At 33.5% G+C, this 23849-nt stretch overlaps 1 protein-coding gene across 2 annotated transcripts in view; it reads left to right on the top strand.

Moving 5' to 3' along the window:
• The first annotated feature begins 2678 nt into the window (after positions 1-2678).
• The window catches only part of LOC126735005 (poly(A) polymerase type 3), a 29575-nt gene continuing 8404 nt past the window's right edge, over positions 2679-23849 (top strand). Inside the window, exons 1-9 of one of the 2 annotated variants that reach the window (XM_050438875.1) lie at positions 2679-2857; positions 2992-3381; positions 9571-9693; positions 9750-10005; positions 10061-10272; positions 16554-16851; positions 16909-17168; positions 22131-22307; positions 22630-22725. In XM_050438875.1, the coding sequence (XP_050294832.1) occupies positions 3058-3381; positions 9571-9693; positions 9750-10005; positions 10061-10272; positions 16554-16851; positions 16909-17168; positions 22131-22307; positions 22630-22725 (1746 nt within the window). In that variant the 5' untranslated portion in view covers positions 2679-2857; positions 2992-3057. The remainder of the gene's footprint in view (positions 2858-2991; positions 3382-9570; positions 9694-9749; positions 10006-10060; positions 10273-16553; positions 16852-16908; positions 17169-22130; positions 22308-22629; positions 22726-23849) is intronic. The other variant, XM_050438882.1, reaches the window with a different exon arrangement.

Here is a 23849-nt window from a genome sequence, read left to right as displayed (position 1 = left end):
ACTTTTGTGAGTGGTTGTTACATCACCAGCAAATAAGCCCAAACTTTACCATGAACATTTTAGTTACGGATGAAGCAAATTTTACGCGCAATGGAATTTTCAACTTTCATAACACTCATTACTGGGCTTTGGAAAATCCGCATATTACACGGAGAAAATACTTTCAACAACGTTTTTCTGTAAATGTATGGGCTGGAATTCTGAACGGGATGCTCATCGGATTTTATTCTGGAAAATCGTTTGACTGGTGCTCGGTATTTAGAATTTTTGCGCAACAATTTACCAGTGCTCTTTGAAAATGTGAATCTCAACGTTAGGCAGAACATGTGGTTTCTTCATGATGGTGTAAACGAAGTTGATACTGAGCAAGAGCTACGACATCGCATAAACGCTGCCAGTGACGCAATTCGCCTGGTTTGGCCCGTGCATGTACGTCTTCATGGATTCGACGAGCTCAAGTCTGTATCGAAAATAATGGAAACAACTTCGAACAGTTGCTTTAAATTAGTTTAAATTAAACACGTTAAAAAATACACGTTTTTTATTCTAAAAAATATGGATATCTCCAAAACTAAAAATATTTTACTACATTTTTTTTTTCATTATTACTCATCAGCTATCATTTCCCAAGTTTATGCGCATAGGTTGAAAATCTCCCTGTATTTGTAAAAGAATAAATTTAAAAAATCACAGTATTGTTAAAAATGTTGTTACACCTTAAATTTCGGTCTATAAATTAAAGATTATAAAATACACCATATATGTCAGAGACACACGTTTTTTCAGGGAATGAAGGGGTGCCTTATATATGCCCAAATATCTTAAAAAATCGTAGTAATTAGTTAAAATTTTGTTACAGCTTCAAACTTGGTGTATACATAAAATATAATAAAATACAGCATATATCTCACTTTCTGAAAAAACGTAAAAAAATCTTTTATTTAAACACCAAGTTTAAAGGTGTAGCAAAATTAAAAATGTGTGTCCTTGACATATATTATTGATTATAAATATTTAAATAAATAACACCTCTTTGTCAGTAGTTACTGAAGCGAAAAATTTGGGAATATTTTTTGATGACTAAGTATTAACTATGCAATTCTCTTGTTTTATCAATTTTCGACTATGAAGATATTATTTATCACAACTCTATTGCATTAGGTAACTCTAAATCTATTCAAAAATTACAAAATACATGCATGCGTTTTTCATTTGATATAGCTTTCAGAAATCACATTACCCTACATTTGAATAATTCGATTTAGTCAATGTTTAACAAACGCAAATTCCTTATTTTTTTGTTTATAAATCAAGTAATAAAAAATGGAGATCCACCATATCTAAGGGCACTTTTTAATGCTGTGTGACCATACTTAGTTTACTAGAAATAAAGATGATTTTAATATTCGATCACATAAATCAATTTCCATAAATCTTTTAGCTATTTTGCAATACAGATGTGGAATAGTCTTCCACATGATAACGTAACAAATGTTGTCTAACCTTTACAAGGACTTTATTAAATCGCGTCTTCTGGAGATGCAAAGGAGATAATTTAAATTTATTTATCTTAAGCATGTTGATATATATTTGTATTGCAAATGCTGTAGTGGTTAAAAAAAGCTCCTCATAATTTAAATTATTTTTTCCATTATTTATTTTTTGTTGTTGTTAATATTCGCCTGCCTTGTGCATATCTTGAGTTTCTACTAACAATTGAAATTTACATTTCATTACTTTGTTTTTGCTTGGTTCTCGGTGTTCTTTTCTTCCCTTTTGCACACTTTTTTCTGTATTTCTTGCTCCGCTTTGCGCCTCTTACCTTTAGGATATATAAGTTTTCTTTCCAACTTACACTTATATGCATGTCAGAATTATATTTAAGGTTATTTTATGTGTTAACCTAGTTCTAATATTTTATATTTGAACTACAAATTAATTGTAAATTAATATAGAGGTGTAGTTTAGTTTGTAAGTATAGCATAGATATAGTTTTGAATTTGAATTGAAATTTAAGATCCCTTCTCTTGGATTAGCACTTGGATTCTCTAGGATCACATTGTTTAATAATTCGTTGCCCAAGATCATTGAATGAACCTTGTTGCGTTTTAAACATAACAGTTTTTAAGGTACCCTAGAGAAAAAAATCAAGAGGAGTTAGATCTGGTGATCTTGGCGACTCTTCTACCTCTTCTCCCAGTCCACTGATCTGGAAGCGCATTATGTAAAAATTGCCTTACAAGAAGAACATAGCGGGATGGAGCTCCATCTTGTTGAAAATGTAATAAATCTCCGTTTAAATTTCTACTCCCATGAATATCCAATTTTTTTATGCTGTTTCTTCAACAATTTTATGGTTGTGTTCCTTTTACTTGTATAACGCTTGTATCAAATTGCGCTTTTCTAACTTTTTTACTTTCAGAGATATTACATTTTGAAAGTTTTTAAATTGACACCTTGCATATGCCTTTGTATTCTGTAATTGTTGATGAAAGTAAAGAAATAAATATACAAATATATTGCGTTTGATCTGCATCAGCTCTTGGCTTTTTATGGACACTCTTTAGGTTAAATTAATATATTATATAAGTATTTTTAATTTTGTCGCCGCCAATGCTTGACTTTACAGACATAAATCTTTGACATATGACACTAATGTCAAAACTTATAGATGACAGTTCCCGTAACGTCAAAACAGATAAAATGGCCGAACTCTAACGTCGTTCTTGTATCGTATTTTATTTACCAAAACGCTTATATATTTTGTTCTTTCTAGCTTAAGTTATTATGAGACCGCCTCAAAAGTTTATACTTAACATCCCGCTTATCCTGAAGAATTTGCTTTAACCGAAACTGGGTAAGTTCAGTAACGTTTTAACGGAACAAAGATATCGATCTTGAGGTTTATGTTTTGCACATGATTTTCCTGATGTATTTTTGTTTTTACCCTTATAAAAACCCTTAAAATCAGCCTTTTATTCTTCATTTTAGCTCCCTAAGCCATTACAACACACTTTCCATAACATACACACCATCTCACTTCAACAACCATTCAAAATGTGGTCCACTAACAACACCTTGTACAACAAGGAGAACAAGTCTGATGATAGTCTCATTACTTTGGGAATGACCTCCGCTATTTCTACTGCGGCCCCCAAGGAAATCGATTTAATTCGTACCAAGGAGTTGGAAAAAGCTCTTAATTCATTTGATATATTTGAAAGCGAGAAAGAACTGAACCACAGAATGCTCATATTGGGTAAATTGTATTCTCTTGTAAAACAGTGGATCAAGGAAGTCTCAATTAAGTGCAATATGCCAGAAAGTGTAGCTGAGAATGTTGGCGGTAAAGTTTGTACTTTTGGTAGTTATAGATTAGGGGTAAGTAGAAACTAACAGTTCAGTGTGATCAGTGATAAGAGACATTATAAAATAAAAGTTAATTAGTGCATCTGATTTTATTTAATTGCACTTAAAAATTCAACATTATCCTCAATAGAAATAGTATGTAGTCACAAATTAATTATGCCAGTCTTAAGTGGGAAACCACTGCTCTAAATTGAGTGAAATGTCATTATTTTACAAACAAGAATTTAAAAAAAAAGTGTTTTCATGAATTTAAATTTAGCACTTTTTAATAATGAAATAAATATATAGAATTAATAGTATAAGTATATATATGTACATTTATATGTACAAAATAGCATGTCTGGAAATTTACTGTACATTAATACTATGATTTGGCACTATCTAACATTATAAAATTAATTAATTTATAGGAAGTATTGTACATAGAACATGTTACAAAGTAATGTGTCGTGTCCTATACTATCATCAAATTAGAACAAGTGGGTACCTATCAATTATTATCAGTACAATATATCACAGGAATAACAAAGGTCAAATTAATTAAATATTTACAAGAAAAGAACCCATTTAGCAGACAATGTTTCATTTATCAAAAGAAATCATCATAACATTTTATTTCATTATAGGCAGACACATAAATAAATAAATAATGTCTTTATTATACCAAAATGTACAAAGGTGTAGTCTAGGGCTAATCAACTTAACCTCTAATTACATGAACAAAAATATATACCATGTTACATAGATAGCAGTTATCGAAAGAAGATAATAGAAAACCTGCGAAATCCATAAAATCTATCTTGAGTTGAAAAATAAGCAATGACATAACACTAAAAAAGAAGAAAAAAAAAATTACACATCTTCTCTTTAAATTATAAGGAGATCATGTGTAATGTGAGAAAATGCGACCTTGATTTTACTTTAAAACCAGCAATGGACATGCACTTCACAGTCAATTTGGAAGTTCATTATACACCGAAACAGCATTAAAAAGAAAACATCTGTGAAATAAGGCAGAATGAAAATGAGGAGCCGATAATTTACTTATACATCTTAGATTGATGTCTGATTTGTGATTGATTGTTGTCTTCAAAAACTGCATTTTTCACGAAAGTAAGCAGGGGGAAGATGTACCAAGCAATCGAGGCCACAAAAACGGCCAACTGATGAAGATAAAGATTCTCTACATGCAACCATCCAAGAGTACACATTTTTTCTGAAACTCTGTCATATTTTCTTTAGATTTTTCTAAGTCAAAAATAAATCTACAGCACTGATGTTGAAGCTTCTGCAAACAATACAGGGTGACTTTATCTAAACAAGGAACATAAACATATACAGTAGTTCATAATAGGAAGTACTAAGGACTCGCGTAATTTCTTGTGTACTTTGTAGTTAATGGTACTTCTATTAGCGTACAATGGTTTGAGCGCAAAATAGGATTTTTTGATTACTCGAAAATTACCAAGATTCTTAATGTTATCAACTATTTTTAACTGCGTTCTCCCCACAAATAGTTGTAGATTACCAAGACAATTTTTTTCTTATTTTTTGAAGAGAAACACATTACAGAACACTTTCTAGGATTTAATTTTAAATTATTGCTCGACGAGAAAGTTGAAATTAAAAGTTGAAGTTGAACATGACAAATCTTCATTTATTCTACTACAACCCCTCATCAGCTTTAAAAGAATAATAAATTTGTGTATCATCCGCAAAGCCCTGAATACTACATATTGCTTATATTCTTTAATGCTTATTTGAGTATATGACAGAAGAGAAATATAAAAAGTTTTAAACTAAGAATACCACTAAGAATCTGAGAGTTGCATATTATGAAATCCAACAGAGAGCTGTTAAAAATTACCCATAGTCCGTAAAAACTCTTGGACTAGTTATGTTAATATTATAAATCTTATAATTGTAATGAATTAGGTTTTTCTTTAAGTTAAAAGAGATATCATTACACTTGGCTGTGTCTAGGAGCAAGATATTCTTTTTGCACCATGTCTAGATCATTTTCAGAAGTAGAATGTCAATTTTATAATAGAGTTTTGTATTGTCCACATATAATACTTTTTTTTAAGACTTTTTATGATAAGCTTATCAGATATTTTATTGATAAATGAAATAAAGGAAAGAGAACCAAAAATCAAGCCTTGTGAAGTGGCAATGATCTTTGCAGAAATCTAACCACAACATTCTATGTGTTGAGGCTGTCCAATCCAAGACAGAGACCCACTTCCCATTAGGAATGAGGCTGATATTATTGGTAATCAATTAAAAGATTAAGCAGAGCTTATTACTGAAAAGCTTAATGTGACAGTCAATGCAATAATTCAAACCAATAAAGGGTTAGTCCAGTTTACAACTGCTTTTACAGTGTTAAAAAGGATAGTATTACCAATTCCTCAATCATTCCCTCAACCGCTCCAGAATGTAATGATTTATAATCACAGTCTAGATCAAAATCCATACAGGGTGTTGCAAAGGATAAACAAAAATCAGTAAGAACTATTCCCAAGATTTCTATGCTATTCTTTAATCTGTAGAGTACCTCGCACTTTGTAAAGGGCTCTAATAAAAACTCCAGATTTCTATTTGAAATCTGAATTTACACAATTACCATTAGGATCTCTGGTAAAAATGGCACTCAAGGGGAATATGACAACTGAGCTTTTCAATGATTTCTTTAGACATTTTGCCAGGTATATGTCAGCAGGATCTAATCTGCTGGTTTTTGATGGAGCTTCCAGTCATTTGGATTATAGTATTGCAGACACAGCTGACCCTCTGCAAATTACTACCTTTTGTCTACCATCAAATACGACAGACGAGCTACAGCTTGTGGATAAAGCCATTTTCTGGTATTTTGAAGCAAATTGGAACCAGGAGTTACTGAGATATTGGGATACTCACCCTGAAAGAATATTAAACAAAGCAAGGTTTAATATAATTTTTTCACGTGTTTGTCCAAAATGTATGAGGCCAGAAAATATTATGAATGGATTTCGGGCTACAGATATGTTTCCCCTAAACCCAGAAGCAATACCCGATTCAACTTTTGCTTTATCTTTACTACCAGAAAGAGAAATGCCACTGGTACATAATCAACTCCAACAAGAAGAGACAGGAGAAATTAATCCATCTTTGGAGTCATCTGATGATGAAAATATGCCATTGGCTACTCTTAGATCTAGAATCACATTTTTGTAACACTAATGTGTTTCTATTTTTATTTTTGTGGGGCCCTTTGTTTTTCGACAATCTATGACTTCTCAACGATATTAAAAGTTTTTGAAATCAGTTGCATGAGTTTCTTTGTGACCTTCCAAGACATGATCGAGAACATGTGTGCTACCAGCAGGACGGTGCAACATGTCAGTACAATGGAAGTAAGGCAATATCTTAAGAATATCTTTAATAGAAAGTTAATTCATAGATATTCCGATATTACTTGGCCAGCTAGGTTGCCAGATTTAAGCCCATTAGATTTTTTTATGGGGTTGTTTAAAAGAACAGGTATATTAAATTAACACAGGCCGTTCACAAACGTAGAACATTTGGAAATAATTATTACGGAAACAATTTAGGTATAACTCCGAATAGAATCAGAAATGTATTGAGGGAATTTTCTTCTAGAAGGGAAACCCGTATTGTAAGAGAAGGCGGATAATTGATGTCATAGTGAATTGACAATAAACTTACACGCTTGTTAGGTAATTAACACTTCCATCGAAAATCGGAGGAACTTTTTAGCCTCCAGAAATAGCTGCAAGCGAAATGAATGCAAAGAGAGTCACAACAACAGGATCAAAAACAAACTGCTAAACTGCCCAAATGGAACAAGATCTTTCTGGTCGGTATCGAAAGCCGTTAGTCAAGGATTTGCTAAGTCGGCCTTGCCACCCCTAACAGCAGATGATGGTTCTATCGCGGTAACAGCAAAGGAAAAAGCCAACTTACTAGGTAAACTCTTCGCGTCCAATTCTACTCTGCACTCGCAAGGCAAAACACCGCCATATTTGCCAAGGGTGAATTCATCGATGGGAGAAATTTCGTTTCCCCAACGAATTATAAATAAAATTCTTAAAAGCGTAGACACCAACAAAGCTTCTGGACCCGATGGAATTCCAGCCCTAATACTAAAACGTTGTGCAGACGAATTGACTCCTCCCTTATGTAGACTGTTCACGGCATCGTATAAGCAGGGCCAATTTCCAACAAGCTGGAAAACTGCTCGAGTGCAAGCTGTACCCAAAAAGGGTAAGAAGACGATGCCCTCCAATTACCGCCCGATTGCACTAGTTCCAGTAATATCGAAGATTATGGAGAAAGCAGTCAACCAACAACTGTTAAGATATCTGGACTAATCAGCGATCATCAATACGGCTTCCGAAAGCTTAGATCCACCGGCAATATTCTGGCTTACGTCACACACTTGTGGACAGAGGCCATGGAGAAGCACGGCGAGTCTCGCTCAGTCGCTCTTGACATTTCCAAGGCATTTGACAGAGTGTGGCATGAGGGACTACTAACCAAGCTCTCCTCAATCGGCATACAAAACTCATTATTGAATTGGATCAAAAGTTTTCTTGAACAACGAACAATCCAAGTAGCCGTCGATGGATACCTTTCCGACAAATTTAACATTAACGCTGGAGTCCCTCAAGGATGCATTCTATCCCCCACCCTTTTCTTGATATATATCAACGATTTGCTAGGAACCACTGTCAATCCAATCTACAGCTTTGCGGACGATAGCACATTTATTTCCACATTTAAGTCCGCCAAACCAACGACAGCCGCAAGTTCTCAGAATCTTAGGCAGCAACAAGTAGCTTCAACCAACAACGATATTAGAGCAATCTTGGAATGGGGCGGTAACAATCTGGTCAATTTTATCGCTAAAAAAACGCAGGCTGCAGTATTTACGACGAAGACTGACCTTGGTGGCCTGGAGCTGGTTATGGCAGGGAAAACATTGCCAATGAAATCATCTTTACATCTTCTAGGAGTCGAGGTCACCAACAGTGTGCCCTGGCATGACCACGTTGCCGAGGTCGCCAGGGCGGTTTCCAAAAAACTCGGAGTGCTTTTCAAAACGAAAAAACTGTATACACCAGAACAGCTGCTGACTCTTTATAAGGCTCAAATACGCCCTTCCCTCGAGTATTGCTCGCATGTCTGGAGCTCTGCACCCAAGCATAGTTTAAACCTGCTGGATTCTATACAGAAGAGAGCTATTCGTCTTATCGACAAACCAGAACTGACAAGGAGTCTGGAACACAGGAGAAAGGTGGCTGATCTCTGTTTATTCTACCGTTATTATCACGGTAAGTGCTCCTCTGAGCTGGCAGGCCTGATTCCAGTTAGAGCTGTTCCGGCAAGAAGGACGCGTCTAGCAGTTGCGGCTCATCAACATCGAGTCCACCTGCCTACCCCAAGGACGTCGCTGTATCGGGACTCGTTCATCTGGAGAACATCTTCTTTGTGGAACGGGCTTCCACCTCACATATTTCCCGACGCATACAACCTACAGCGATTCAAGATAAATGCCCACAAATATCTTCGCGCAAGCACCACTCCAAGAGTGACATAGGACTTTCCTCTTGTGCTTGTGTTTACCATAAAAAAAAAACATTTTTAGCACTGTATACAATGGACAGTCTACCAAGATCTTCAATATGTTATTTTATTAAAGTTGGAGCCGATATTTCCAAAACGGTTTAAGTAAAAGTAGTTAAACCATATATATTTGAAATCAGAAAATTCCGCTCCTCATTTAAAGTCAAACCTCAAAAGTTTTGTCCAATTTTTTGTTTACTTTTCACTTAAACCCGGTAGAGGGGTCAGGTCAATATCTGAGGAAAGCCCTTGTACTTTCTTGAGCAAAATTCATATTTTCTGATATACCTCGTATATGACTGGAAAAAATTAATATCTGATGGTTGCATTTTAGGTTTTGGGCCAAGCAGAACTTTTTATAAAGATTTTTTTTTTAGTTAATAATAAAAAAGGTTTCCATATGGTGCGAACTTCATTGGACACACTGTATATATTTACCACGGAAACTCTACTATTTCAGATAACTAATACTATTTGAGATAGGGATACCAAAAAATAAATACTTCAGTGGTTTCTCTCTTGGCTGGCCTAAATATGTTAATAATTTTGCCATAAGAGAATAATTTATTTTAGGTTCATAGTAAAGGTGCAGATATTGATGCGTTATGTGTGGCACCCAAACATGTCTCTAGAAATGAATTTTTTGGTTCATTTTATGAATTATTAAAGGAGCAACCTGAAGTAACAGAACTAAGGGTAAAACTAGCGATAAACAATTACAGTTTTAAATCTAAATTTGAAATGACTTCCAGGCAGTAGAAGAAGCTTTTGTACCCGTCATAAAAATGAATTTTGATGGCATAGAAATAGATATGCTATTCGCCCAGTTATTGCAAAAAGAGATCCCTGACTCGATGGACCTCCGAGATGATAATTTGTTAAAAAATCTCGATCCAAAATGTGTAAGAAGTCTTAATGGCTGCAGGGTCACCGATGAAATGTTAAGATTAGTGCCGAATGTGGATAGTTTTAGGTTGACCTTAAGAGCTATCAAGCTCTGGGCAAAAAGTAAAGTCTATTTTTCTCTTCCATTTAGCTCATAATAAATTTAATACCATTACAGAACATGGAATTTATAGTAATGTCCTCGGTTACTTGGGCGGAGTATCCTGGGCCATGTTGGTAGCTAGGACTTGTCAGTTGTATCCGAATGCAGCTCCCGCCACTTTAGTTCATAAATTTTTCCTGATATTTTCCAAATGGAAATGGCCGCAACCGGTATTGCTTAAACAGCCCGTTAATGTTAGTTTGGGATTTCCCACATGGGATCCCAGGGTAAGTTCATATTTTAATTTATTTGTGTATCAATAGTAAAAATATTAAGATAGTTATGCGATCTAAAATATATGTCATTTATTTAGTCAAAAACTGATACAATTTGCCAATTACTACATCAAACAGTTAAAAATAATATGTATATACAGTTAACAAGGAAAGAAAATAAACCTTTTTACTAAAATTACATCCAAAAAGGAAGAACAAAACCAATAACTAATATACAAAACAATCATTACATTATACAAAAACATGTAAAGTTCAACCATCAACGATTGTCAGAACAAATGGTATCGTGAGAACTACTTTAAAGGAATTAATATTTTGATTTTCTTCTTTAATTTGTGTTGGCAGCATATTATACTTGCTTAACCCATTAAAAAACAAAGAATTTTAAGCACGTTTTTGGATAACTTGTGAATAAAAATCTGTTCTATGGCATGTATTATAATTGTGAATATCGGCATTGTATGAGAACTTGCCCAGCAAGTACGGGAACATTCCAAGTATTACGTAAAACACAAAGGCAGAGCGGAGTGGTCAGGCTGAACGATGAGGGTGTATTACAGGGGGAAGGAGTCCTGGAATCGAGCCCTGCATTACGTTATTCTACATCTCCTACAGATCGCTGCACGTACATTTCTCCTGTTATTTAACATACTCTATTCCAAAATATGTTATTGAAGTTATATCAATCAATTCAAGAAAAAGAAGAAAATATTATTATATATTATATTTGTCAGTGTCCAACTTCATCACATTAAACGAAAATCACTTTACGGAACAGTATAAATCTGGATTAATAAAAAAAATTATGCATTACATAATGCACCAGAGGGGGATGAGCAGGTGTTTATTAACTGCGTTACAAGAGGGGTCAGAGCGGGGTCAAAATCCCTACAGTGTTACTTGAATGCTCCCTATTGTGGCGATTGGCCAATCTTAATTTTGTGGATAAAAGAGAGCGCATCAAGTAATAAATGCTCTTTAACTGGCAACCATTTTGAATTTTGTAGCATTTCTTTTATATGCGGCAATCTTGGTTTTCCTAGTATTACTTTATTACTACTGATTTTTTAAGCCTAGACAATTAATTTTGTTTTAAAAGAAATAAATTACTTGAATAATCAAAATGTGGTAATATAAGAGCATTATATTTTGTTTTTTTGGTCCAAGAGTTTTTGGATCAGTAAAGATGAACATACAGTGTGTGTCAGCCAAATGGAATAAATTAGCTAATAAATAGATGAGAGCCTGTTGGAAAAAACGCTCGAACACGTCGATTGGTTTTTATAGTTGCGCGTTTTTTTTCATAAAAACTTTATAGAGGGTGTATCAGATAACGGTGGTCAATACCAACTTGCTTAGTTTGAACATAACACCCTGTATGTTAATGAATTTTTAGATTCCTCAGATTATTTTAGACATATTTTGTATACAATGTCCTATACCTATCTTTGACTGTTTCGGAAATATTAAGAAAAATTAAAAAAATAACATTTAGGTGATAATTTTTTATTGTGTTGTATGTGTTAATTTTCCGACTTTTCTGCAGTTTAATATTGGTTTTAAGATTGTTATTTTAGATGTTATATATCAGCTTTTTTTGTACTAATATATCTAACTCATTTATTTTCAAAAATGGAACCTTCTTATATATGTTCTGTCTAAAAATGTAGTAGTTTTAAACATTTTTTAATTGCTGTACTTTGAAGTCTTTGAAGCCCTTTTAATTGCCCAGTACTTGGATCTTCCAGTTTGGCATTAGGTTCCCCAGCATGGCATTAGGTATCGCAGGTGTTGCTTTATGAAACCATTATATAGAACCTGTCTTGATGTCTCATTCAGTTGATGTGCACCTCTTTTTATACTAACTCCTAGCATAATTTTGTTTATAATCCCATCTAAATGTTTATCCCAGGATACTTCCCATTGATTTTGATTTGCGGATTCCATGATTTTTTTACCGTTATGCTTAATTACTATAAATACTGTTTTTTGCAAATTAGGAGACAATTTATTATTACACAACCACCCAAAGTAGAGTACCAAATTACTATTGACATACTATTTATTACATTTAATTTCACCATTAAATCTTTTCGATTCGCAGTGTCAACAGCCTTTCTAAGATCTAAAAAGATACCTTCAATAACTAGATTTTGATCAATATTTATGGACTGGAAAGTCCCCTAGTACGCCCTGCACAGCTATCTCACAGTTAAATTTTTCTCTGAAAACCGATTGAAAATCACTTGATTGAATAAACAATTTTTTCCAATATTTTGTCAATGGCACACAATACATTTATTCGTATTAGATTAAGAGCCATTGTTGAATTATTTGTTTCTGGAATGGGAATTGTTTGTGTCTATCAGAATTTTCTTTACACTCTTAGCAAAAACAAAATCTAGTTTATTAGGAAGATCATTCTCCATATTTACGAATGTTCCATTTATTTCCTGTTCATCTAGATTCAATACATGTTTATTTTTTGGTACAAATACTAGCAAGCTTTTCCATACTTCCTTTGGATCTTATTTATTTCCATATATGTTAGCTTTAGTATAAGGGTTCCCGCTCTCGATGATGATGTCATCCGTAAATCGCTGTCTCGGTAATTCATCGAAGCCAAGATTATGTTTAGGTTGCATTTAATTTTTGATTTGGTTAGAGTTTGCGATAAAAAAGCAATTTGAGGCCATTTTTTGTTGTGTTTTATTTAAAATAGAAGAATTAATTAACTTAAAATCTAAAATATATTTACGTTCAAAATACTTTTTCTTTTTCTTCCGTCCTACGTTGGCTGCAGCATTTCTATTTAATTTATATTCATTAAGATTTTATTCATACAGTTTTATTACTTTTACTTGTTTTGTAGCTGAAATTTCTTACACTGGTAGCTCTTTCAAAAGTATTGTTCAAGCACAACCTATATCTAGGAAAAATTTGATTGTTCTCAAGTGAACAACAATGTCCAAGGCATTCGGTACGATATAAATAATATAATTGTACTTATCATTAATACTAGCATGTACAGGGTGGCCAAATAAGAATGCGAGGTAATGTATCTGGGAAACTATTTATCGTAGAAGCTTGCGATAAAAAAATTTATTACTAAAATGGCCAAGGGAATGACCTGGAAAATATTTTCAAGTTTCTAAAATGACCGCTAGGGGGCGCAACTGCAATCTTGAATCTAGAAAACTGATGTTTCTGTAAATTTTGCTGAATTAACCTAACAAAAAAATAGCTTATTATTAAAGTAAAGACTAATCCGAACCTTTTTTATTTGAATAGTTTTGCTGTATCTCTAAAAATAAAGTGGTGGGGGGTGTTCAAAAGTTGGCTTAAAACACACCATGTATACTAAAAACGCCTTAGCCGATTTTATCAAACTTCGGCTAGTTGAAAAGAGCTATTATAAAGCTACGAATATTATTATATTTCATGTTTTTTTAGTTTTACATCTCGCCGCTAGAGGGCTTTTTTCGGCTTTCTGACACAAATGACTAATTTTCTCAAAAAACTTGAATGCAATGGTATAAATTTTTTTATACAAAAAAATAGCTTAATGACGCCTAAATATGCTTGCGAAAACCGCATCTTCATATCTTCATCCTAACCTAAAATTTAGGCCAAAGAAAATTTTATATGGAAATCCCTTAATATTTATAAAAACTACAAAATAATTTATTTCGAATTTTTTTTATAATGTAAGTTGTGGCCCTATAAAGGACCGATTTTAAAAAGAAAGGGTTTTAATGCCCCCGTAAATGCTCGAAATGCTGACCATCACGCTCTATGCATTGCTGAAGCCTCTCATGGGTAGATAGAACTGCAGCTTCAATTTCGGCTCTCGGTATGGTATGTATTGCATTACGAATGCGGTTTTTCATATCTTCTCTAGTCGTAGGCTGAGTCTGAAATACAATGTCCTTTAACCGCCCCCATAAATAGAAATCAAGAGAGGTTAAGTCTGGGGATCGCGGAGGCCATGGAAACAGGCTTTCTCTTCCAATCCACCGCTGTTGAAAAATGTTATTAATATGCTCTCGCACATTCCTAATAAAATGTGCTGGACAACCATCCAACTGCAAAAACAAATTTTGCCGGACTTCCAGTGGCACATCTTCCAGCAACAACGGTAATTGATTTACCAAAAAGTCGAAAAAACCATTGCCATTTAGAGATTGCTCAAAAAAATATGGTCCAATAATGTTGCCTCCAAGTATACCACACCACACATTTAAACTCCAGCGCCCTTGGTGCTGAACTTCACGCAACCAATGCGGTTTTTCTGCAGACCAATAATGCATGTTATGCAGGTTGACTCTACCGTCACTATTAAATGTGGCTTCATCGGTCCAAAGAATTTTAAATAAAAAATCTCTGTTCTCGCGTATCATGCCTAATATCCAATGGCAATAGTCCAACCTACGGTCAAAGTCTGCTTCTTCCAATGCCTGATGTAAATTAATATGATATGGGTGCATTCTATAAATATATTTAAAAAAAAACTGAACTTAAATAAATCCATATATGGCGATGGATATTAGAATTTACCTATTGTCCTTCAAAATATTTTAAATCGTTGTTCTTGATATGCCTAATTCAAGGGATAATGCTCTTGTGCTAACATGAGGATTTCCTTCAATATATCCCAGTACGCTGTTAATATTGTCCACATTTCTTCTAATTCTTGGCCGTTGAAACCTAGGCCGAAAACTAGCATTGGCTCGTAAGTTCGCCACTAATCGGGGAAAAAATCTAACATCGCAAGGACTTCGATTTGGATATCGAGCAGCATAAACTCTTTTTGCTACTGCAGCATTTTGAAGACATTCAAAATAAACCGCAAGCATATCAACAGCTTCATCGTTCGTAAAACGCATTTTGCAAAAACAAAAAATGCTCAAGTAACGAAAAACTTTTGACAACTTACTACTGACAATTTGAGGAATGTTTATAATTTGAGTAGACATTTGTTTTGTTGCATTCCATGGCCTGCTTTCTAATAATAATTTTTTTCGTATTATATCCATAGTGAATATATAACATAAAATAGGTCTGATTTTTGATGTAAGCATTATTAATACTTACCTTTTAGTGATATTAGGTAATATTTTCAAAAATGGTAAATTTTGTTTTAAAAAGTAGTGAATTTTAAAAAATTCCAAAATAATTAGTATAAAAAAAATAAAATTTAAGGGTATAAAATATTCTTTGGCCGATATTTTAGGTTAGGAACAAGATATCGAGTTGCGGTTTTTGCAAGATTATTTAGACATCATTTAGCTATTTTTCTATGAAAAAAAAATCATATCAACGCATTTAAGTTTTTTGAGAAAATTAGTCATTTGTGTCAGAAAGCCGAAAAAATCCCTCTAGTGGCGAGATGTAAAACTAAAAAAACATGAAATATAATAATATTCGTAGCTTAATAATAGCTTTTTTCAACTAGCCCAAGTTTGATAAAATCGGCTAAGGCGTTTTTAATATACAGGGTGTGTTTTAAGCCAACATTTGAACACCCCCCACCACTTTATTTTTAGAGATACAGCAAAACTATTCAAATAAAAAAGGTTCGGATTAATCTCTAATTTAATAATCAGCTATTTTTTTGTTAGGTTAATTCAGCAAAATTTACAGAAACATCAGTTTTCTAGATTCAAGATTGCAGTTGCGCCCCCTAGCGGCCATTTTAGAAACTTGAAAATATTTTTCAGATCATTCTCTTGGACATTTTAGTAATAATTTTTTTTATCGCAAGCTTCTACGATGAATAGTTTCCCAGATACAGTACCTCGCATTCTTATTTGGCCACCCTGTACATACCCAAAATATACTCCTGTAATACAATATTAAGGCCCGCAAGATCAATAGTTTCTCTCCCTTGAAGTGTTTTAGTGGTTCTTGAATTGCTAATATGCATTTTTTCTACTATGCAATGATCTGTTATTTGTTGTGTAACCAGGATCTTTCCTTTAAAACTATTCTTCTGGTTAGTTAATACAAGATCTATCCTTAACTAATCGAGTTATTACAAACAATATTAATCAGTCACATTAACCAAAATACTTCCTATATTTGCCTCATGGGTCTTTACTATACTTTTATACAAATTAAAATTCCTAATTTGTATAAAAGTATAATATAATGCAGAAATTCTTCTGCAGGAATTAAGTCAGTAAAATGTGAGTCAAAAAGGACTGAAGTATTTCTCTTAGCACATAAAACTTACAACTTAACCAACTGACTCGTAAAAATTCGTACTTCAGGTGAACATTCAAGATCGTTTTCATCACATGCCAATAATAACTCCGGCCTACCCGCAACAAAATTCAACGTTTAACGTCTCCCAGTCGACCAAAACCATCATGGTGGAAGAATTTAAAAGTGGCCTGCAAATAACTGACGAAATAATTTTGGGGAAGGCAACGTGGGACAAACTGTTTGAGCCTCCGCAATTTTTTATGAAATATCGTCATTTTATCGTGCTTATGGTAAGCGCGGCCAATTCCAAGGACCTTCTGGACTGGACCGGTCTTGTGGAGAGTAAAATTAGGTTTTTAATCGGTATATTTAAAAGCTAAATCTAAGAATTTCTCATATTGATGTCTCATACAATTCCAGGTACCCTGGAAAGGAACGAGTGCATAGTTCTCCCTCATATTAATCCGGAGGTGTACGCGATGCCCGACTCGCAAAAAGATGCGAAATCTAACAGTTTAATGTGGTTTATCGGCCTCGAGTTTAAGAAGATGGAGGGGCTGAATATCGATTTGACTTACGATATTCAACAGTTTACGGAACACGTGAACAAACACGCGGTTAATATACAGATATACAAGACTTCTATGAAGTTGGAAGCCAGATATGTGAAGAGAAAACAGGTAAGTTAACTTTGTCCTCGTAATCTTAATTTGACTACTAGCTCTTTAATAACTTTGCAACAATTTGGCCAATTTTCGAAAGTCAAAAAAACGCCTGAAAAAAAAACATTATTTCCAGACAATCGAAACACTATTAAGGAAATGAAATGGTAAGAAAAAATTGATGTTTTGTCCATTTTTTGACATGAAAATTTATCTCGGCCTCGAGTTTATTAAGTCAAATCATATTCAATCAAATATGCCTTATTGTCCAAAGTACAGTAATTTATTGACAAAACTGAAAAGAATTTTTTTGAGTACACAGTACATACCTTATCATAACTTACCTTATCCCTCAAGTCGCCAACCACAGATTTCAACTCAAAACCACTCTATTATATAAAGATATAATCGTCTTATTGACGAAGCATATAATAACAAGAAAATAAAACACTGTCAAAAAAAGTTACAAAACATGAATGAATAGTTATACCACTAAAGTGAAAAAGATAAATAAAATAAAACAGTAAAATCGAGTAGTGTCTTACATGTAGATATATAAGAAATAGATTTTATAATATTATTAACTGTGCTTATTTGTGCCTTTTCTGTGGATCAGAGAAACTGCTGATAAAAATTGAGGGTAAAGTCAATATATTATTGGCAAGAGAATGGTCTATAAAATTTCGGCCAAGTAACAAAATATTTTAGGAAACCCAAAAGATATACTGGTCACTTTGTAGTGGTAGACAACAACAAAATTTTGTTTTGAAACTTTAGCAGTAGTCAAAAATCAAAAAACCATTCCTAACTGTATCTTTAGTATACAGGGTGATTCATTAAGAATGGGCAATCTCTGAACTGGAGATACTAAACACCAAAATATGGGGATTGAGGTGAACATGTCTTATACAAATGTTGCAGGTTTACGAGATACAGAGTATTTTAAGTTGGAATTTTAATTTGAAATTTCTTAGAAATGTTGTGATTTTAAGCAGTATCGTCTTGAAAATTGGCGAGTTTATATGTTTTGGCATGAAAATTACGAATTTTGAGGTGAATTTAACATTATTTATACAGGGCGTTAGTTACACCCTGTTACTTAGGTAAATTACAACATATCTTTTTTGCCTAATCAGTTATGGCTAAAACGACTAGAAAATTTAAAAGGCAGTTCAATTTTGACTAAAAAAGGTACTCTTGTTTATTTCATGTAACTCTATCAATTTTAAAGATATTTCCATTTTAAACATTCATTGTAAAAAATCTTAAGCCACCGTTATTACATTGGCTTAATAGGAATTTATTCTTTTAAATTACTACTATGCTGGGTAACAACAGTAAAGACAACAAATAACAATCAGTAACAATATTAAAAGAAAACTTCAAAGTAAATGCTCAAAATGCCCGCCTTTCACTTTAATATACTTTGTAAGGCGTCTGCTTAAAGATCTTTGAATATTAAATAACATTTGTCGATTATTTTTGATAATATTAGCAGCTTCTTGAATTTTCTGTCGTAATTTTTCGATAGAATTAATTGTATCTTTGTAAACCATTTCCTACATGTGTGACCATATTGAGAAGTCTAGAGGGTTTAAGTCTGGACTAGGTGGCCAAACAAATTCACTGCCACGCCCAATCCACCGGTGAGAAAATGTTCATTCAGGTATCGCCGTACTGGCAGAGAAAAATGTGACAGCGCCCTGTCTTGGATATTGGTACATCTTCCAGTAGTGGGCTTAACTGTTGTTCAAGGAAGTTTAAGTAGAGGGGTCCGTTCAGATTAGGGGGAAGTTCAAAAGGACCAACAAACAAACCAGATATCAGACCACACCAAATATTTACCTTGAATTCATGCTGAAAATGACGTTCCTTTAGAGCATATGGATTTTCGGAGTTCTACAAATGATTGTTTTTCCAATTAAAAACATTTCGTCTAGTAAACGTCGCCTCATCGGTAAAAAAAGAAATTTCTGGTTTTCGGATTGTTTATCTAGCATAAATTGAGCAAACTGTAGGCGAACTGGTAAATCTTGAGATAGCAAATTTTGGACAGGAGTATAGTGATATGGACGGAGATTCTCTTTCTTTAAAATTTTGCAGATAGACGATTGGCTTATTCCTGTTGACGTACTCAACCGGCGAGTACTGAGATCTGGATTTACCGAAATACGAGCTAAAACCTCTTCATCATCGACGTTGATATTTTTTCGAGCACCATTTAAGGTTTTAGGATGAAAACACCCCGTTTCGCGGGTATAAATACGTCTGAACAGTTTGTGATTGGGTTGTCTTCGATTTGGGTATAATTCTAAATACCTTCTGGCTGCACCGAGTCCACTATAATTTGAACTGAGCAAAAACGCAAATCATATCACGCATTTCACAGTTGGAATATTCATTATGACGTGGCATTTTCTTATTTTAGAATTTTTACTACACTCTTACTTAATGACAGTAAAATTTTCATATAATTTCCTTACACGAAAAACTGATAAGTGCTGATACAAGCCTACTTGAAAAAAAATGTCATAACGGTGGCTTAGGATTCTTTACGCTGAATGTTTAAAATGCAAATAACTTAAAAACTGATAAGAGTTACATAAAATAAACAAGAGTACCTTTTTTATTCAAAATTGAACTGCCTTTTAGACTTTCTAGTCGTTTTAGCCATAACTGATTAGGCAAAAAAGGATATGTTGTAATTTACCTAAGTAACAGGGTGTAACTAACGCTCTGTATAAATAATGCTAAATTCACCACAAAATTTATAATTTTCATGTCAAAACACATAAAGCCGTCAATTTTCAAGACAATACTGCTTAAAATCACAAAATTATTAAGAATTTTCAAATTAAAATTCCAACTTTAAATACCCTGTATCTTGTAAACCTACTACAAGTAGAAAATTATGATAATTTGGCGGACCGCGCAACTCTTTAAACTTTTCAACATATTGAAAAAGCGCATATCTACACCAGTTGGAAGCTGTCAAATCTGGTAAGGGACTTTGGAAAGGTTTAGGTAACTTAAATATTAAAACAAAAACAGAATCGGAACTACCAATTGAGTGACCTAGCCCAATACAATTAATGACTATTTCATAAGCATTTTCAATAAGTCAAATGCTTGTCTTCAAAATTAACTATTACCAAAACCATAAGTTTTGCGCAGATCACACCTTTCATTTTGCCCTGGTGGACCAGATTACTGTTTCTAAGTTATTGATGATATTAAATCCAATGCAGCTGGAAATGATGGAATTTCTCTTCATATGTTGCATCTATGCTTGCCTCATCTTATTAATCATATTACTCATATTGTAAACACTTGCCTGGAAACTGGTTATTTTCCTAGACCATGGCGCGAATCTATAGTCTGCCCAGTATCCAAAGTTCCTAATCCCAAAAATGTTCAAGACCTACGGCCCATAAGTCTCTTGCCTCTTGTCTCTAAAATCTTGGAAAGAATAGTACATACTCAACTAATGGATCACCTTTGTGAGACTAATATTCTGCCAGCTCAACAATCCGGACTTAGAAAAGGTCATAGCACTACTAGTGCTCTTCTAAATATTACAGATAATATCATTACAGCCTTAGACAAAAAGTTGGCTGTGATTTTGGTGGCACTGGATTATTCAAAGGCATTTGACTTGATTGATCATGACTTGCTCGTTGCCAAGTTGTCTTATTTTGGTTGTGATGACTCCGTCTTATCGTTTTTTAAATCGTATTTATGGAGACGGTCGCAGCGAGTACGGGTACAAAATAAATATTCTGAATCAAAAATAATAGTTTCCGGGATACCGCAGGGATCTATATTGGGGCCACTTTTGTTCCTAATGTATACCTCTGATCTACCTAACGTAGCCTTAAACTCGGACGTCTACCTGTATGCGGACGATACTCAGGTTCTGCACCTATTTAATCCACATAATGTTCAGCTTGCAGCAGACTCCATTAATTTTAATTTGGAGCAGATAATGAATTTCTCCAGTGAACATAATTTGCAGATTAACCCTATTAAAACTAAAGTTCTATTGTTTGCGGGTCGCAATCAACGGCATAACATAGAAAATACATTTAATATTACGCTTAATAATACTACTCTCACTTTTTCAAATAACGTAAAAATTTTGGGTCTCATTGTTGACACATCTCTCAGATTTAGGGATCACTGCAATATGTTATTACAAAAATGTTATTTACGCTTGCGAATGCTTTATGCAAATAAAAGGATTTTAAATTACAAAACAAGAAAAAAGCTTTCTGAAACCTTGGTTATGTCTATCATTAATTATTGTATAATTGTGTATTACCCATGTCTAGATAGAATAACGCAAAATCGCTTGCAGCGTATTCAAAACACATGTTGTCGTTCTATTAATAATCTTAGGAAATACGAACATGTATCACAAGCTATACTACAACTTAAATGGCTAAAAATTGTGAATATATTTAAGCTGTATTTATTAGTATTTTTATATCGCCTATTTAAAACACGCACACCTGTGTTCTTTGTGTGAAAAGATGATTTACAGAACTGAGGTTCATAGTCGTAATATAAGGTATAATATACTTTCAATGCCACGTCATACTACATCAATGTTTGAACGTTCTTTCACCTATCAAGCTGTCATTCTATTTAATCGTTTCAGGCCAAATTTTCATTTTACCATTTATTTTTATCGAAGATTCTATAAAGATCTATTATTGGAACAGCAATGATTGGTTGTTCTCAGTTAATTTATTTAATTGTTACTTAGCTGATGGAACATATGTTTTACTTTAAAGTAGTATTAATTTTAGTTTATTTATTTTTTAAACTGGATAGGTTAAGAGATAAAGAGTAGCTTTTAACTAATCTTTGCCTGTTCAGGCAAATACTGTAATTTGCAGGGTTTGTTAAATAAAGACGATTTATTATTATTATTATTATTATTATTATTATTATATTGTATTGTAATCTTTTTTACAGTTACCACAATATTTACCACCGGGCGTTATAAAGAGAGAACGCAAATCAAGCTTAACAATTACGAACAAAAACGGTCTCTCGACCGATTCTAGAAAGCGCCAGTCCACCGACTGTACCGAGGGTGAACCCTCCGCAAAAAAAACAAGAATGTCCGGCAACGAATTAAGCTCCTCAAGTGTAAGTAACTCTATAAACAACTTATCAGACGCATATTGATTTCGGGAGTCGCATGCATCCTCACCTCTTCAGTCTGTTGTGTCGTCATTGCTATTTCTGTTTTAAGTGTTTCAAAGATTGCATTAACACAACCGATTGAAAATGTTGGGCGACAACGCCGTGAGGACGCGCCACTATCGATGCATCAATAGCGCGTAGGAATCATAATCGTATTAAAATAAAAGTTCCTTATAACATGATTAAATTGAATTAATGTTATAACGGCGGACTTTTGACGCTATAGTTTTGATTCGAACCATTTCCTCTTGCGGTTCCTTTTTAGTTCGACGAGAGTTCCAATAATTCGGTGACATCGACGAATGAGGATTCGTCCCACAGTTTCGTCGACACGAATACGAGTCCAGTGAAAATTCCTACGGTATTTTTATTTTATTTTTATTTATCGCTTTTTGTTCCTTATAAGAAAGTTGTAAGCACTTTTTTAAAGCAAAAAATAAGGGATTTTTAAATAGCCAAATCCTTTTGGGAATTATTCGAATCTTTTTACAAAATATTTTTTATATGAATATATTTTTGGCATTATTTAATATATAAAACGAGCGAGAGAAGACATGTTTCTTTGTTTGCTATATATTTTGGACTTTAGTCCTGAATGGTAGTTGAAATAATTTTCCATTTCTTGCAGACAGTTTTAGTAATTTCCTTCATTTTATTCTACAATGAAATCATATTAAATAATATGCTTTACTATTGTAAGATCAGATGGTTTCAGCAAAGCTAAAAAAAATAAACAAATAAGAAGAGATGTTAATTTCTTTGTTTTTCAAATATAAATATGTTAAATTTTAACTGTGTGTATGAAGTGCTCGGGGGAACAAGGTACATAAGCCACGTTTAGCTTTTATTGTGAAAAGTTAAAATGAAACTTTTGGTTAAATCCTGAAATCAAAGATATGTTTTCAAGCAAACGATTCTATGTGATCTTTATGGAAGATAGTTTATCGGTAGGTTATTATGGCTTGTGACCTTTATTTTATCAATAACATAATAATATGACATATTTTTGCAATAGAAATACATAGAACATCTTAACAGCAATCACATATTTTAAGTAGCCACAAATAACATCTAAATAAGATGTACGAGTTGTACACAAAAAAACGTGAACAAAAACTTTCTGATTCAAAAGATACAGAATCTTTTATTTCTAAAGGTCTTCGTCAAGATCTACATTAATGGGTTTTGCATCAACACGTCCCACGTTATTTTTTTCTGTACCTGAATCCACATTAGCAGAATTTGAAGCTCTTTTAAAAATATTCAGGTAGAAGTTTTGGTTCATGAGTTTCTTGAAATCTTCCACTTTCTTACTTTGGAGCTACAGGCTTATCATATTATTTAAGTTTTTTAAAGTTCCGTAGGATTCCGATTTCCGCGTTTTCCGATATTTACTGGTTTAAAATTACCATCGTGGCTTCCAACATACTATTGACAATAATTGCTGTCATACTCTCAAAAGCCTCGAACACCAATGTTCAAAGT

This window comes from Anthonomus grandis, chromosome 1, assembly GCF_022605725.1.
Source record: "Anthonomus grandis grandis chromosome 1, icAntGran1.3, whole genome shotgun sequence".
NCBI classification, from domain to species: domain Eukaryota; kingdom Metazoa; phylum Arthropoda; class Insecta; order Coleoptera; family Curculionidae; genus Anthonomus; species Anthonomus grandis.
The sequence above is the reverse complement of the archived record's forward strand: the minus strand, read 5'-3'. Positions and strand labels throughout refer to the sequence as shown.